This window comes from Grammomys surdaster, unplaced genomic scaffold (assembly GCF_004785775.1).
Source record: "Grammomys surdaster isolate TR1022 unplaced genomic scaffold, NIH_TR_1.0 193, whole genome shotgun sequence".
In the NCBI taxonomy this organism is placed as follows: domain Eukaryota; kingdom Metazoa; phylum Chordata; class Mammalia; order Rodentia; family Muridae; genus Grammomys; species Grammomys surdaster.
In genome coordinates, this window is record NW_021604638.1 from 6,351,230 (window position 1) to 6,368,605 (window position 17,376).

The 17,376-nt window shown below is 51.5% G+C and overlaps 1 protein-coding gene across 7 annotated transcripts in view; it reads left to right on the plus strand.

Moving 5' to 3' along the window:
• Nfatc2 (nuclear factor of activated T cells 2) overlaps positions 1–17,376 on the plus strand; it is a 123,525-nt gene that overhangs the window by 69,272 nt on the left and 36,877 nt on the right. For 4 of the 7 annotated variants that reach the window (XM_028769585.1, XM_028769587.1, XM_028769583.1 and 1 more), the window contains exons 5-7: positions 236–408; positions 10,243–10,383; positions 13,923–15,269. In XM_028769585.1, coding sequence (XP_028625418.1) covers positions 236–408; positions 10,243–10,383; positions 13,923–14,089 — 481 coding nt within the window. In that variant the 3' untranslated portion in view covers positions 14,090–15,269. Of the gene's footprint in view, positions 1–235; positions 409–10,242; positions 10,384–13,922; positions 15,270–17,376 lie in introns of those variants that run through there. The other 3 variants (XM_028769581.1, XM_028769580.1, XM_028769582.1) reach the window with 1 other exon arrangement.

Here is a 17,376-nt window from a genome sequence, read left to right on the forward strand (position 1 = left end):
CTCTCTCTCTCTCTCTCTCTCTCTCTCTCTCTCTCTCTTTCTTTCTTTCCTTCTTTCTTTGATTCAGCATCTTGGCATACCCTTCAGGTTGTAATGTCCAAGGGGACATTGCATTCCCCCTCTCCCCGCTGCGTCTGGCGGCAGGAGGTGTTTGCTTGACCACCTTAGGTGAGTCTGTGGTGTTTTTTTCTGCTCAATGAGATGCTTCTCATGACCTTGTCTCTCTTCTGCACAGCATCGACTGCGCAGGCATCCTAAAGCTCCGAAACGCTGACATCGAGCTGCGGAAGGGCGAGACAGACATTGGCAGGAAGAACACGCGTGTGCGCCTGGTGTTCCGAGTGCATGTCCCGGAGCCCAGTGGGCGCATCGTCTCCCTGCAGGCTGCATCCAACCCCATCGAGTGCTGTAAGTCAGGGTTGGGGGAGGGGCCACACATGCATATCCACCCTGGGCAGTGGTCTGCAGGAATCCATGGGTCTGTGGTGATCAGAAGGGCAGACACTGCGCTTGCCCGGGGAGGGTTGATCTCTGCTTCTGTCTGCTTGTGGAGACTTCTCTTGGGAAATAAAAACGTAGGACAAGTGATGGGAGCCAAGAGGGGTTGATGGCTTTGTTTAGAAGATGTGACAAGTTTAAATACTGCTTTGGTCTTCAGAAGTGCGGACACATTTGCAATCAGTTCCTGGAACACACATCCCATTCCTTTCTTTCATTCTCCCTCCATTTAATGAGATTCACAATAGTGTGTGGCATTGGCTTTGAGCTGTGACTCTACAGATGCTGTGGAAAGCAGCTAGCCATATGCTCACAACCTTGGGTTGCTGGCTGGGACCATTATACCCATTTCACAGGTTAGAAGACTGAGTATCCAGGGCCTGTGCTCAGAAGAGATGGGGCTGGGACTGAAACCCCAGAACCTTGCAGACAGTAGTGACTCCCCATCCCAGTCTTCCACCTGTTCCTGCCTGCTGTCTGAGGTCAGTCTAGGATCATGGTCAGGGGTCATGCTGAGTGTCATGCATCCACAGAGCAGTAAGACTCCAAAAGCTTATAGTTTAGTGAAGATCAAGGCCCCGCTCCCAAAGATGAATGATGGAAAGTTAGAGAAAAATTTCAGAGCCTGGTATAAAAGAAAAGTTCTTGGGAAAGATGCTGAGCAGGACACAGAGCTGTGTTCTGCCAGGCTTCCAAGGCAGCTGCTGTGAGCTTCTGGTGTTTTCAGCAGGGTTTTGCCATGATGAGTGACAAAGTTGCTCAGGTATGCACATATGCATGTGTGTATACATGCATGAAGTACTAGGGATTGAACCCAGGACCTCATGTGTGCCATGCAAGTATTTTACCACCATGCTACCTCACTGACACTTCCACAAACACTTTTTTTTTTTAAAGGAAGAGAATCTTGCTAAGTTGCCCAGGCTAGATTTGAACTTTAAATTCTCTTGCCTCAGCCGCCTGAGCAGCTGGGGTTATAGGCCTAGGCCAGGGGCTAGATAGCTGTTACATTTTTGAAAGTTCAGTCCTTCTTTTAAAAAGAATAAAGGAGGGGAGCATAAATATTATTCCAGAGATTAAAAACTGCTTATCCCCTCCTTCAGCCTGTCTTTAAGGTAACGTCATGTTGTAATCGTGTTTCTCATTAAATTCCTTTTGGGTTCATCTCATTTCTTATTTTACTGGATGTGGCAGAAGCTCACTTTGCCCTTATGTATCTGTTTCCTTCAGTGGCCGGAGAGATGGAGGCAGAAGTAAGGGAAGTGGGCGGGGCAGGGGCAGACAGTAGGGTGCTGTGGAGACTGGGGACCAGAGGCTACTCTGTCCTTCTCACTGGGCAGCTGTGTGCTGACAGCAGCCTGTGTTATCACATGGAAACGTGGTCTGGATGGCCGATTTTGATTTTAAAAGATTAAACAGGAAAAAAAAAAAGAAGACAATTTCTGGGTCAAAACTAACAATCATCGAAGGATATGGCTCAAATGTAGAGTCTGCCCTTAGCATGCAGGAAGCCCTGGATTCTGTCTTCCCCCAGACATTCACACTCTCTACTGATTAAAAATGGCAGTGAGTTCAAGATACTCAGAGGGCCAGGCAGGATCTGAGAGGCTCCTACTTACCAGCGGGCGTGAGCCATGAATGAACAGAGAGAAAGTCCAGGACCGTGTTCTAATGTCGTATAGAACTGACCCCCAGCCCCTCTGGCTGGAAGCAAGGACAGAGGGCAACCTCTGCACGGGCTCAGGCTCGGTCTGGTGGGGACCAGGGAAGAGCCAGCGGGGGCTTGCAGTTGGTCCAGGCAAAGCTGGAGTGCTAGTGAGTCTGTTCAGAGCTAGGAACCCAGGAGCCACCATCAGGGAAGGAGAGACAAAGGGCGACAGCCACATGCTCACTCCTGTTCTCTGGTCTCAGGAGCCGCCCTATCCTGTTTGATTTCGAATGTCTTAGGATTGTTCTAGAAGGGAACATAGACTCTTTCTTCGTGATCTTTGGATGTGTTGAGCAGACGGAGTTCCTCTTTTGGATGGGCAGCTCACCTTCAATGTGGTACTATGGTCAGCTGCAGGGTAGGAACAAAGGATGTGTGTCTTCTCCAGTCCTCTGGGCTCCTCAAGCCGTGTCTGACATCACCCTAAGGTCTTCAGGAGTCTCTGTGAACCACAAGTGCCTTCAATAGGGTTGTTAGGGCATTTGGAAATCCTTTGAACCTTGCAAATCTGCTGGTTCTCCACCCGTCTCAGCCACCTCATCTTCCTCCTTCTGACAGATAAGGGAACCCAGCCTTTCTTGGTAAAATGATTCACCGTTTTACTCAGCAGTAGCAAAGCTGGAATCACAAAATTTTCTAGTTCTGTGAAATATCTTCTTTGGCTTCTACAACGCCTTTTCTTTTCTTTTTCCTTCCTGGTGTAGCCACCTTCAGCTGCTGGCAAGCCAATGTCCCCACTTCCAGGCCAGCTGGCTTTACTGATCCATTTACTTGATCCATGTAGGACTGCCTAAGCTTGCGTTGGGCTGGTTGACTTGGTTTATAGCCTGGAGGCAGATAGTGACAACATATTGACAATTAGTGACTCACACCTGTAGATGCAGACGGTGGAAGGTAAATATTGTCTAATTGACACACTGTTGGGGAGGATGAGCTGGTAAGGAAAACAGAGTGGGCTGGCCCATATTTACAAGGCTAACTTATTTATTTTGGAAAGGTGCCTCCTGTGTCCCGGCTTGGGAACAATGACATGTTCTCAGATTCTGACCAAAAAAAAAAGAGAGAGACCATGCCGAGGGACACCGCTGTTTGGACAGTGGTCTTGTTGCCTGTTGTGGTTTTTCGTGTCTCACCCCAGCCTTAGGGGCCACAGCTCACCACTGCATGGCCTTGCACCCGTGGTTCTCAGCATCCTGCCATTTCCCAGGCTTCTGCTCAGTGGTCCCAGCTGCAATCCTCCCCCGCAGCAGGGGGGAGGTGTGACTTCACCCTGGGCTAGTTCCTTAAGCCACGCAGCAGCTTAACTCTTAGCGTCCTTTAGATGTGGGGCAGAAGCCTGCCATGAGGTAACTGCCAGGTTAGAGGGAGGCAGCTCCTGCGTGCCTCTGTGTGTGTGCATGGCTCAGGTTTCTGCCTCATCTCCCTGGGGTCCTGTCCTCTCTACCTCTGCTGCTGGGTCCTCCTCAGTTCTGTCGTGGGTGAGGACTTAGGCCCCACATCAGCCCCGGGTCCGATCTTGTCCATCTTTACCCTGCTCACATGTGCAAAGACTTTACTTCTGAATCAGCCCCTTCCGGTTGTCAGGCGCAGCCTGGGGCGGTCACTGTTCAGCCACAGCCCTTTCTGATGTGGTCCCAGATGCTCCACAGTCTCCAGTGGCAGAGTCTTCCTCCCATTTCTCTTCCTGTTTGCTGACTGCTCCACACGGGTAGGTGCTCAAGCTCGACTGAACCCTAGAATCACGTGTGGGTCAAAACCACACGTACACAGGCAAACATTTACACAAACAACACATGGATGCACACACACAAATGACACATGTCACATAAGCACATGTATAATACACATAACATGTGTACATATACATACCACATATAAACAAAACTAATGCACACATGTGTATGAAGACATATATATACTTATTACACATGTGAAAATACATATAATGTAGCACATGTATACATGCACACATGTGCATATACATACATACATACATATGCATACATGTACACTCATGCGTATACACATACACAAACATTTTATACACATATACACATACATATGTACATGTATATATACATGCACATACACATATAACTACTTACATACATACATGCACATGTGCACACACATATACACATGCACATGTAGCTACAGATATCATGTATATGTGTATACGAATACTTACATTTACAGGTATGCATATGCACACATAAAAATATGTATACATGTACATGTGCACACACACATGCACACATGTACAGACACTGTCTTTATACACCCTCGTCACCACCATTCCTAAAAAGACACAGAGCACCTGACTCTGTCAGGTCCCTGTCACCCCCTCAACTGCTGCCTCTTCCCAGGCTCCAGAGAGAGGCAGTCACCGATCTGCAACCTGTCACCAGTGATGGATATCGCCAGCTCTGTGACTTTGTAGAGTGGAGTGCATGCACAGGCTGTGCGCTTTGGGGACCTGCTGCTGCTGCTTCATTCAACAGTTTTCCCTTATGGATGGCTGAGCAGTGTTCAGTTGTAGGAATACAATGGCTTAGTTAGCAGCAGTGGGTATTGGCCTGCCCCACGGTGTGGGTGTCAGGATAAAGATACCAGCATTCTTGTGTGGACAAAGGCCTTCTTTTTTCCTGGTAAACACCCAGGGAAGGTGTTGCTGGGTCCTTGGGTGTCACACACTCTTGCCTATGTATTTCCTATCTCTCGTTACAGGGTGCTTGAGTGTCTTCGTTGAGACCTTGTATATAAATAAATAAAATTTGCACCCTGAGAGAGGGCACACAGGCCAGGCCTGTGCCAGCCTCTGCCTCCCAAGAAACTTGTCAGCAATGGCTTGAGACCACCTTGAGTAACACCAGGGCCCAGAAGAGTTTGAATAGTGGTTAGGAGTCTGTGTTCTGGATCCAGAGGCCTGGGTTCAAATCCAGCCTTACTAACTGCTTAGTCCCAGGGAAGTTACTTAATGCCCCGTGCCTCAGTTTCTCTGTCTGTAAAATAGGAGTAGTTCCAGTACCCCACTTGCTGGTTTGTGGTTAAGTACATGCATGTCACATGACAGCATGGCTGTGGTCACAGCTGTAGTCCTCTCTCCCGCTGTGGTGGTTCAGAGTGGACAGGTCACCTGTGACAGTCCCTGTAGCACTACAAAGTGGACTTGCCCTGCCTCCCGCTGTTAGCACATCACCATAGGGAGCCCATAGCCTGGGAAACAGCAGGTGCATGTGAGCCTTCAGCAAACACAAGTTGCCACAGGGGAATGGACCACACACCCTGCCACTCAGGAGGAGCCAGGTTACCAGTCAGGGAAGGAGTGGACAGCTTGGCAAAAGTTGCTAAGAGAACTGTTCTGCTGGGAGCATGGGCCCAGGTAGCTCTCCTGCTGGTGGACATTCCCCCTCTTCCCTAGCTGGCCCTTTCCTGATCTGGCCACCTGGGAACAGGCAGGCAGAACTGCCCTTGATGGAATGCACACAGTATGCTCACAGGGTTGCATGTGCCAGTCTCCGTCTAGCCTCACCACCCTGTGGTCCCCTTGCTTTCTCATCCAGAAATATTGGAATATATTTGCTGAGCATTGACAGGCACCAATGACCCAGGCAGGCCTGACTCTCTGAGTCCATCACCTCTGAGGCTGAGGTTTGGGAAGACTGGCTGCTTATTACAGCCCTAGCTTGCATAAGGAAGGGACCAAAGGCTCAGCTCTCTCCTCTGTCTCAGCAGCCTGGGCCCCTCACTAATCATGGAACTCATCAGAGAGGTTCATGCAGCCTCTAGGGAGTGTCTGCTTGAGAATGTCCATGGCACTGGAAGGAAAGAAGAAAGAAGAAGAGAGTATAGTCTAGACCTGGTGCCTTGTGGATGAGGTGACAGGGGTAGGAACCTCCCTGCAGGCAGGCCCTTTTCTACATGAGGAGGCTGAAGCCTCCAAGGCCATGTGGTGACAATGACTCCCTGGTGGGCACATGGACAGTCCCTACCTACTACAGGAGAACCCCCAGTGAGGGGTCACAGTGAGGCTAGGGCTGGATAGTTCTTTCTGGCCCAGCTTGGATATTCTGTGACAGACTGCCATTCCAAGTCAGGACCCTGGCATCCCGTAGTCAGAGAGGCCAGTGTGGGCCAGTTGACTATCACTAAGGATGCAGAAAGCACCTCTGGCCTGTGCTGGGCAACAGCTTCCCACAGGACCCTTCTCCCAGTGGCTGAGTCCTCAAGTCTGGGTCCAAATCCTTTTCATCTGCCCCTGTTACCCACAAGCTTTCAAGGGTGTCCCTTGGTGCAGCGTCCTCAACTCTGGAGTGAGAGCAATCCCTCTTCTTTGGGCTCATGATATTTGGCAATGAAGGTAAACACAGCGAACACATGTGGGACCATTTGCTGAGACCCAGTGCTAGATACCGTCGAACTAGACCTGGAGCTGTCAGCATGCTGTAGCATCCTCAGCTGACAAAGGGCCCTCGCCACTTAGTGCTGTGTGCATCACACGATGTAACACACACACACACACACACACATGCACACACACACCCACCCACCCACACACATTTATGACCTGCCAGGTCCCAAAGTCCTCCTGTGGTAATTGTCCCACACTGACAGAACCCTGGCTCTGCAGAGACACCTTCCGGCCAGCCTCTCCTGTGCTCCTCCAGAGGCTCCTGGTCTTGGCCACTCACCCCTGTAGGCATGGGAAAGGGCCCGTGAGTTTTCCCTCAAAGTCTCTGAGGTGCTCGCTGCTTGGCTGCAGGTCAGCACTGGCACTGGGAAAAGTGAACCACTGCTCCTGGGGGATTCGGAGCTTGTAAAAATATGGGACCCTGAGACAATTTATGAGGTGCCAGAAACTGGGCAGGAGCAGCATCCAGGGACTTGGGGCCACCTGGAAGCTTAAGCAAGAGCCTGGGTCTGGTCTGTCCCCAAGCTGGGGCCAGCTCACAGGGATGGACTTGAACCCAGGCAGGGTTTGCTTAGAGACTGTAGATTGGACGGCCTGGAATCTCTAAGTAGCTGATGGGAGCTTTGGGGGCTGATGGGAGCTGACTGAAGAAAGTCCAGGAGAGCCAGGGACTTCCTGAGAGCCCTCTGAGCCGGTGGAAGTTGCATCAGGCAGAACTGTGGGTCCCAGGAGGGTCTCTCTTCAGTTCCTCTCTCGGAGGCTAATTGGACCGCTTTGCTTCACTAGAGTGTACACCTCTGGCCTCTGCCTTCGGTACACAGATACAGGGGCCCCAGGAAGTGGCCGGGCTTCTCTGGACTTTTACTAAGCACCGCCTCGACCTGATGCCGCTGCAGATTCTGAGATGCCCCTTTCCGAGTCAGCAAACCTGCCTTAGGGCTCGGGAGCCACTGACAAGCATCAGAGACCATAGGTGGACCAGGCCAGACTGGTGTCGTAGGAAGCTACACCCTGAGCCTGTGCTGAGCTCAGCCCCGAACGTTCCTGCATGGAGCAAGCATTGGACATCATTGCCCACCCCTTTCGGGGACTCACTGTGGTGCATAATGGACAGTAGTGCACACCACAGCTCACCGAGAGGTTATCATGTACCACCACAGGCTACACATTTCCCATCACACTAAATTTGTCTTTTCGTGCCTGACCCCTTTTATGTAGAAGGAGATTGTCAAGGTTCCAGCACTTTGCTCCTTTTTCCTGGCTGAATAATATTCCGAATGAGCATACCACCCTTTGTACACTCATGTGTCTGCCCTGGACATTTTGGTTGAGATGAGATGGCTTGCCAGCTATGTTCTAACCATGTCTACTGGTACATATGATCTGTATGACGCTTACCTGGGAAGCAGGTACTGTTACCATGGCACAGAGGAGACTCTCAGATGCAGGACTCCTATCTCCCACAGATGCTGGACATTGTGCTGACTGTGGCCATCTGGGACCATTAAGAAATAATTGCAGCTGGGTCCTACCTTCAGATTCTTTAAGTCAGAATCTCTATGACTGTGACACAGAGGCTTCTGGGAAGCTGGCTTGTTCTCCCTACACTTTTATTATAAACACCATCACATTTGGGGTAGAAGGTAGCATGGCAGTTGTACCCAGGTTGCTGGGAGAGGAGGCTACCCCAGGCCGGAGCATTTGTGCAGTGCATGGAGATTCACAGCAGGCTCCCACCCCTCAAAGAGCTCGCCTGGCCCGGCCCTGCCCTGCCGCCCCACCCCCACCCCCTGGCTGGCTGCAAGCCCTGGGCTGGTCTCCCCAGTAGCCATGACTCAGGTTTTCCACCTGTAAAATGGGAGGGGTGGCTCTTGCTGGAATCTCCAGCGCCAGCAGCCCCTAGCCCTCCACCCCGGCTCCATCAAAGGCAATTCTGAAAAGCCTGCTCTGTTGCTGCTCTTCTCACTGCTAGTAAACCTGCCTTAGCTGTGGTTCAATTAGAAAGCCAAGGGGCTCCCACGCTGAAAGACAGGCTTAATAACATGCTCATGTGGGAGGAATTAGCAGTTTTATCCCTGGCCCCTCTGCACATCCTGGAGCCCACAGCTGGTGGGATGTGGTGTTGCCCTGAGCAGACAGCATCAGGACCATGGGGCTGGGCAAGCCACTGGGAAGTGAGTGGAAGCCTGGGGAGTCCCTGCTGACCGGTACGCCGCCCCTCCCCCAGCCCTGGGGACAGAGGAAGACGGTGATGTGTGCCCGACATGGAAGGAAAGGGTTAAGTTTGGGCCTCACGCGGCCGCTGCTCGGGCTCCCGGCTGGCTCCCTGCTCCCGGATGGGGAGGTCCAGAGGCCCTGGCATGGAAAGACCTGGCCCTCCGCCCAGCCCTCAGCTCTAGGAGAAGAGCCAGGAGCTCAAGCTGACTCACCAGGAAGGCAGGGCTGAGGACGGAGGGAGGGGCCTAAGGGAGTGGGCGGGGCCTGGCTGCAGCCTGCGTTCCTCTGTGGCTGCTGACCCACCTGCTTCTCTAGTCATTGTCTCCTGCAGCCCGACTTCCATGTAGGACTGAGGGGTGGCTCTGGGTGCTGGGCCTGCTTCAGAGGGTTCCCATTTCAACCAGGCAGGGACCTGTCCATATCTCCGCTGGTCGTCTCTGAAGGCCGATATGAGAACGTGAATGCAGGCCCGTCCCACCCGGCTTTCATTCAGTGTGGATAACGACAGCAGAGATAAGAGAGACCTGTCTTCCCACACTCAGCCATCTCTAGGACCTCTCTCCTGGAGCTGAGGACAGCTCGCATAGCGTGTCTGAAAGCGAGCCTTTCTCCAGAGAAGGGCTAAGCAGGAGGGGGCACGGGAGAAAGTGGGGTGGGGGCAAGGAAGAGGAAGTGTGGCCCAGGGGAGGCCAGGTTAAATAGGACCTGGGATGGTGACGGAGGGGTCACTCATAAGGTGGAGGGCAGAGCCCAGGAGAGCACAGAAATTCAAAGGTGGTAGTTTGCCTAAGAGGTAGCAAGGCCTGGTGGTTAGGGTTACAATGCTTATCCAGAATGGCTGAGGACCTAGGCTCCACCCTCAGGCAGATACATAATGGGTCCACATACTCTCTATCTATCTGTCCATTATCTGTCTGTCTATCTGACTGAATGTTTATTTATCTATTTACCTATCTATCTTAGAGAGAAAGACAGGAAGAGACAGAATATTCTATAAGTTCTAGCAATTGGCAGGAGTATAGTGTTGGAGGGGGGCCTCTGGAAAATGAAGCCATGGGGGGCAAGTCGTGGAGTGTACGGCTTGTGGTCAGAATCACCCACAAACTTCTGCTGGATGTGCCCTAAACTCACATGGGGCTATGAGTCTGGGTTCAGTGTAAGAAGAAGCCATTTGAGCAGTGGAGACCTTGATGAGGGGGACAGCTGGGCCCATCTCTGCACAAGGGAGAGTGAGACCCATCCGTCCTGTTTCTGTCCCTTCTGGATTCTTGCAGATTGGCTCACGTGCCTTACGGCTCTTCCAAGGACGTGATGTTTGGAGATGCCCGCTTGGGTCTCCATTCTCACCTCTCCTGCTGCAACTCTGGATTTCTCCGGCTCATGCTGTTTCTCTTCCTCTTGCCTTCAGCTCAGCGCTCTGCTCACGAGCTGCCGATGGTGGAGAGACAAGACATGGACAGCTGCCTGGTCTACGGCGGCCAGCAGATGATCCTCACGGGCCAGAACTTCACGGCAGAGTCCAAGGTTGTATTCATGGAGAAGACTACAGGTCAGTGGCTTTCTCACTTTCTCTCCGTTCTCTGAGCCAGACAGAAGTGAGCACTGCACCACACTTCAGCCTATTGGGTAACTTCCCATTCTTCTGGCTCACCCCTCAGTGACCCACAGCCACGCAGGTCACCGTTGATGTGGGTGACATTGGTCCTTGGATGTTTCCATGGAGACAAAGCTTGTCCTCGTTCATCATCCTTGCCTTTGTCTTGATAATTTGGTTTTCTTCACATAGGAAAACATTTTTTTAAAGATACCTTTTCCTATTATCAAGAGGTTAAACTGGGTGCTTTGCAGCTCCGAGGCAGGCACTCGAGTGTCGAGGTCACTGAGGTTTCCTGCAGAGGAGAAACAATGGAAAGAAGTCCAGCTGGGATGTGGGTCCCCTTTTGGAAATGTGAGTGTGTGGGTCTGATGAACTGTGGACCTCCTTAGATAAGCTAGGCTCTCATCTTTCATAGGTAAGGTATCTAGGAGTGGACAGCAGGGCGAATCTAGCTAAGTGCAAAGGTCTCTATTAGAATCTTGTGGCGAGATGACCACAGTATGGCCTCCAGTGGCGACAGGAAGAGCAGCAAGCAGGTGGTGGAAATCCCCATGAGTGTCACAGCAGCGGGGAGGCAGCAGAGCAAATTCTGTGAGAAGCCTGAAGTCTGAGCTATGGCTGTGGGGTTGAGGGACAGTGGGCACAGGAGGTAACATTGACAGCATAGTCTGTCCCCATGTGGGAGGGGCTTATGGTCAGGTCCTTTCCTGGACACAGTTGACACTATTGCTGTTTAAGAGTGCTGAGCCTTCTCTGAGCTGAGCCTGTTCCCAGCATCCCTGACTCTCTCACCTGGGGTGCTTGTCCGAGCGGGAGCAGGCAGGAGGCAGGGGCTGAGTCACTCCCTGCACGACTCTGCCGGATGAATCTCTCTGCTTACAAGGAAACATTTTTGTGTCTCTGTGTTCAACTGTGCTTTCTCGCTGCACGAACGTTTGTGTGGATGCCTCATAGGCCCACAGAACCTGCTGTCAGCGGATGTGGCCCCTCCTACTGTAGGGCACCACAGTGCATTATTAGGCTGGCTCCTTTCTGTTGAGACTGTGTCACCCAGCTAGAGACACGGTTCTATTTGGTCTGGGCATGCATGTTAGATCCATTTCCCACTGCCATGATGAAAACAGAAACAACTGAGGAAGAGCTTGCTTTTGCTCCTGGTTCAAGGGTCTAGCCTGTCACAAGGCTGCATCTGTAGTCAAGAGGTCCAGAAACCAGGCAGTTAGGGTGAGTCTTCCTACCTCAACCAACCTTGAGGAGATCAGTCCTCACAGGCACACCCAGAGACTCGCTTCTTAGTTGATTCTAGATCTTGTCGAGTTGGCAATATTAATCACCACAGCATGGTGAGGAGATAGGATACCTTGGCAGAAACTTGTGCATGTGATTGACACAGACTGTAGATGTGCAGGATATGGTACCTTCTCCAGGTTGGCTGCGTCTCCAGGATGAGGACACTGTCCTCAGGCATGGCAAGACAAACGTACTTTAAAGCATCAGACTAAGAAGATAAACACGTTTGTTACTCACGGCCAAGGTGATAGGGTGTTGACAGGAAGGAACATCTAAGAAAGGATGAGAGGGTTGAGCCTACTGAGGCCCTCCTGCTGGAGGCTGCCAGCCATCTCTGGGTGTCTTGGTCAGTAGCATTGATGAACTGCTTGCTGAATGAGTGAGTGCCGTTAGCTGCTGTGCAGCCCTTCTTGGTTTCCAGAACCATCCGCACCGCGACCTCCCTATGAAAGCATTTGGCCTTGTAAAATCAAGGGAGCCAGTGGGGACAAGCATAATGGCACATTTCTATCTAACCCAGCATCCTCTAGCTGATGGTCAAGGTCAGGGCCCTCACCTGTAGACAGCATGTAACCTCAGCCTGTGGTTTTTTTGCCTCTCTCTGTGAACTGGAACACTAGTCCTGCCCCTGGAGTTGGGGGCATATAGGAGTCATGTGCCCTGAGATCAAAGCTTGTGGCTATTGAACACTTGGGTTTATCTCGGTGGTTCTCCAGCCTCCTCAGAGCTCTGGCCACATGCCTTGTGTGAGGCACATGTCTGTGTGTGGGTTTGGATTGGACAAGCATAGGCGATGGGGGTGGGGCTGTCAGCTGCATGGTCCCAAGCCCAGACTCTAAGGTCAGACTATATGATGGTTAGTTTTTAATGTCAACTTGTCACAACCTGTAATCACCTGGGAAGGGAGTTTTAATGAGGGATTATCTAGATCAGGTTGATAGATACCCCTGCAGAGAACTGCCTTGATGTGGGAAGATACTGCCCACCATGGGTGGCACCATTCCCTAGGCCTAGGAGTGGAAAAAAGAAAAAAGCTACCTGCCTATAAGAAGCAAACAGGCAGTGTGAGCTCACTCATTTATCTCTGTTCTTGATTACGGATGTTAGACAACCAGCTGCCTCAAGCTCCTGACACTGTAACCTTGATGGAATGAGGGACTCTGACCCACACTCAGTAGCTGAATAAACCCTTTCTTTCCTTTTGTTACCATTGCACTCCTTGATGGAAGAACAAGGAGAGTTCACCCAGAAAGCCAGGAAATGGTCAAAAGTAATGGCTACTCTGCTTTGTTTTAAGCATTTGCTTAGGTTATTCAATCTGATAGGACTCCAAAAGAGCGACTTCCCCCTATGTTCTAGAGCTGAGACTCTAAGCACAGAGGGGTTAGACAACTTAACGAAGGTCACACAGCTGCTACATCGTAGGAATAAGACTCAAGTCGGGGCAGTCTGGCTCCAGGCTCTATGAAAGCTCCGCCCAGGGTTGGTGTGCTCTAAGATCCTTCCCCTTCCCCAAAAGCATAGACTTGAACCAGGTTGTAGTGGTGGAGAACGCCTAGTTCTGCTGAATCGTTGGGTGCAGTATCTGTTTCATCGGGGAGAGTCTTTTACATCAACTCCAGGATCTCAGGGACCAGGGAGGCTTCCGAGACATCCCATGTATCCCCCCAAGAAGTGGGCTTCCGTGAGATGGGCGTGTGGCTCCTCTCAGCCCTGATGGGGAACCTCGATGTTCGCCAGGCTCCCAGTACGCTCTTTTGACCCCGAGGGTTTACCTCCTGCAGGGGAGATCCATGTAGCTAAAGTTGGTTTTTCCAAAACCGGTCCTGTGTCCATCTCCATGGACACTTGGCCAGTAGGCGCTGCATGTAGGGTGGGGTGGCCAAAGTTTTCCAAGGCAGGGGAATCCCAGCTGCTGCTCCCATTAGGAAAGGTGACAGCTTCGGGCTAATCTTAGCCCTAGAGTTTGGTCATCGGCACCGGGAGCCTCAGCGTGCTTTTTATAGCTGTCCACTAAAACGGGCTTGGCACTTTCTCCTCCATCAGGAGGACCAGCTGAGGAGGTGGAAAACCAGCAAGGCGGGGGGCTGCAGAGCCCTTGAGTTAGGAGAGCCCATGTTTTGGAAAGTGCGGTTCTATTTATAGTGGCATTCATCATAAGGATTATTGTGAGTTTCGGTCCTATTTTTAATTCTTTGTAGGACCTGCAGGGACCTGTGAGACCCGGCCTTTGTCCATCCCTCTGATCTCAGCTGACCGTCTCTCCCCCTGGCTTTCCCGGCTGCAGAGAAACCCTCCTCGCTCTGTCTTCAGCTGCTCCGTGCTCCTCCCTGCCTCAGGATCTTCGCTTGTGCTGCTGGCTCTGTAACATTCTGTTCCCTCGCACACCGTGTCTCCTCTTACTCAGAAGCTACTCTCCCTGGGAGGTGTTCGTGTTCAAACACTCATGGCTCAACCCCCAGCCCAATGTCGTCTCCTCCTGTCCCTTTGACACGCTTTATTCTCCAGGGGGCACTCAGTGTTTCACCTGTCTATCTGCTCTCTCTTGGGTCTCCTGGTTCTCATACTAGACTGTCAGTTCCTTGGGAACAGGGGTACGCTGTTTGCTGCTGCACTTGCAATTATAAGATTATCTCTGTGCGTACTAAGTGTGCATGTGGCATGCTAAAAGTGGTGTGTCCCCCTTCATTGTCCCTCCCGCCACGAGAAGCGACTGTATTATCCCCATTTTACAGACAAGCTGACTGAGGTTCAAAGATATCAAACCAGATACCCTGGGTTTAGCCCCCAACTGGGGAAAGATCTGGAACCCTGGGATGCCATTTTTCTGAGCTCTGAAATGATGTCTTTTGTCATGTCAAAGAGAAGTCAAGAGGATAGTTCTGTTCCTGTGTGTTCTGCAAAAAAAAGATGCGTAGCCTTCCAGGGGAGGTCAGGCTGGGAGGCCAGGCTGTTCCTGCCCTCGCTAGGAACCCTGGCCCCTGGCCCCTGGCCCCGAGCAGAGTCGGGGGTCCCAGCAAAACATTGCAAAACAGGAAAAAATCTAAGGACACAAAAACACAAGCCGTGTGGTTGAGGAGACAGGGTTACCATGGCTGCGGGCGACTCTCGAGGCTGGCGTGATCCAGTGTTTTGGAAGGTTTCTCCATGTGACACAGGGTTTTGGAATTCTTCAGCTGGTAAGTCCTTCTTAATTCAGGCCCCTGGCCCTGGCCAAGCCACTCCCGGGTTCTCTGTGTCCCGCGGGGGCGTAGGCTGGACATAGGCCCACATTAAATTACTCAACTCTACAACTGAAAGTTTTTTGAAGCGGGTTTCTTGTTTTGTTGGATGGTTTTCTTGGCTCGATCTGATGGCAGAGGCTCCCATCACCTGTCGGGGAAAGCAAATTGATTTTTTTTTTTCAAGAGGAGGCGTGGGCGGTGGAATTCCCTTTTTCCCACTGAGTCACCGAGGCCAGCCGTGAGTCACTTTATTATTCCCAGGTTCCCAAAGGCTGTATCGTTTTGGGCTTTGTTTAATAAATAGAATCATGTATGTGCTTAAAATACAGTTTGAAACATTTTTGTTCAGCAAGTATTCTTCCATGAGAGATCGTGATGAGGGAGCCTAAGGTACCTTTTCAACACCCCCTCTTGCACCTGTTTCTCTGTCATCTGGGGCGTGGCTTCCTGGGGCCTGGAGGTGGGGGTGGGCTTCTCTGAACTCCAGGCTGAGTGGCATGACTAAGATTCAGGGGACCTTTGCCCTGGGTGACTCACTGGAGGCCAGTGCCATACCCTCTCTCAACCGCCTCCAAAGACAGAGGCCAGACAGCCATTCTGAAGCCTCGCCAGAGACAGAAAACACATTATTTTCAGATAGCTGCATGTATGCCTGAGCCTCCCTGCACAGGTCAGTCTCCTGAGGTTCTCCCACCTACACTGTACTCCTGGGACACTTTTTGGAGAAAGTGCGTCTTCCTGGCTCATCCTCATTCGGTGTGGAATTCTGGAAAGGAGTTTCCTGGTTAACTCCAGTCGGAGTGTTTGCACCCTTAGGAATTGGCAGAGCTAGGCATGGTGGTACTTGCCTCTCACCCCAGCCCTTGGGAAGAGAGAACCTCAGTTCTCTCTGTGGCTGAGTTGGTAGAGCACTTGCCTAGCATGAAGCCCTGGGTTCCATCCCCAGCACGGGCTATTCACTAACCTGGGCATTGTACTACATGCCTGTAATGCCAGCCCTTAGAAGGTGGAGGTGGCAAGATCAGAAGTTCAAGGCTACCCTTAGCTACAAAGCAAGCTCTAGGCCCCTTGTACTCCATAATAACACCCTGTCTAAAGCCATCAAAAATGGAAAACACATAATAAAAAAGAAAGAAAAAAAGATCTGGTGCCAACAGCCTTAGTGAGCCAGCCGCCCTGCCGCTCTGCAGGTCAGTGGCTTTGGAGTGTCCATCAAAATCCCTAATTTGTCCTCTACTGTATACCTGTGGACTCAGTTTCCCCAACTCTAAAGTGAGGGCAATGGTGTTTTAATATAAACAGGAGATCAAGGTTGCATGTATAGGCACACAGTAGGTGCTTTGGAGTTCTGACCTCTCCACATGGAGTCTACAAGTCAGGGCCCATTGCTTTCTTGGCTATGAGAAGTGTCCCTCCTGGCATAGCGGACCTCTCTCCCATGGAGAGCCTTCACACTTCCGGTGTCCTGCCCAGCTGAGCTGGAGTGATGGCAGCTCTCTCCCTTCCCCCGCCACGGATGGCGGGTGCTGAGTCACAGGCAGTCCACAAACTTCCTTGAGGTGACAGAACTTAGCAGTGGAGGGCAGGGCCCCAAACCCCAGTTTCCTGCTTCCCAGGGCTCCTGGTGTCTGCAGCCTGCAGTTGTCTGTAGATGGTGCTCAGCTCTGAGGACCGAGGCTGCAGAAGGGGTAGGGGCAGGACAGAGCTCAAAGAGCCTCTGTGCAGAGTGGACTGACACTCACTGGGCCTCCAGGGCTTCCACATCTACCTCTGTGCATTTATTGTGCACCTACTGTGTGTCAAGGGTAGTGCAACAGATAAGGTTTCTGCCCTGAGGGTAGAATACTTTTGGCTTGTTTATAGGCAGGGCCTGAGTCTGCAGCGGGGCTGGGTGTGCAGGACGCTAGCTTCTTGTGACCCTCAGACAAACCATGAGCTGCTCTTGTGCCTGCATCCTGGGCAACAGAGAAGAGAGAAGCATGCATGCTCGTAGAAAGTAGAACTTGGTACCTGAAGTGTGAGTATGACTGCACAGCCCCTGCTTTCCTTGGCGAAATCTGGCAACTCTGGAAAGTGAGAGATCGGGAACTTTCCAGAAGAGATGGCTTTAAGAAGAGCCATACAGGAGGGAACAAAAGATGCACAGACCCTGTAAGGAAGAGTATCTCAGGCCAGAGGATCATTACAGGAGCCCAGCAGCAATGGGGATGGATGGGTACCGTGGGCAACGGGACAAGAGGCATCGGAGAGAGATATCTCTTCTGGGACCTGTAAGCTCAGAGGGGAGTTTGTGTTTGTCCCCAAGGCCCTGGGAAGTTGATGGAGGTTTTCAGTGGAGAGTGTGATGTCGTTACTGTTTTAACATTGCTCAAATGATCCCCAAGTGTGCACAGCAAAGGGAGCAAGCAGGTTCTGGGAAATAGACACGGTG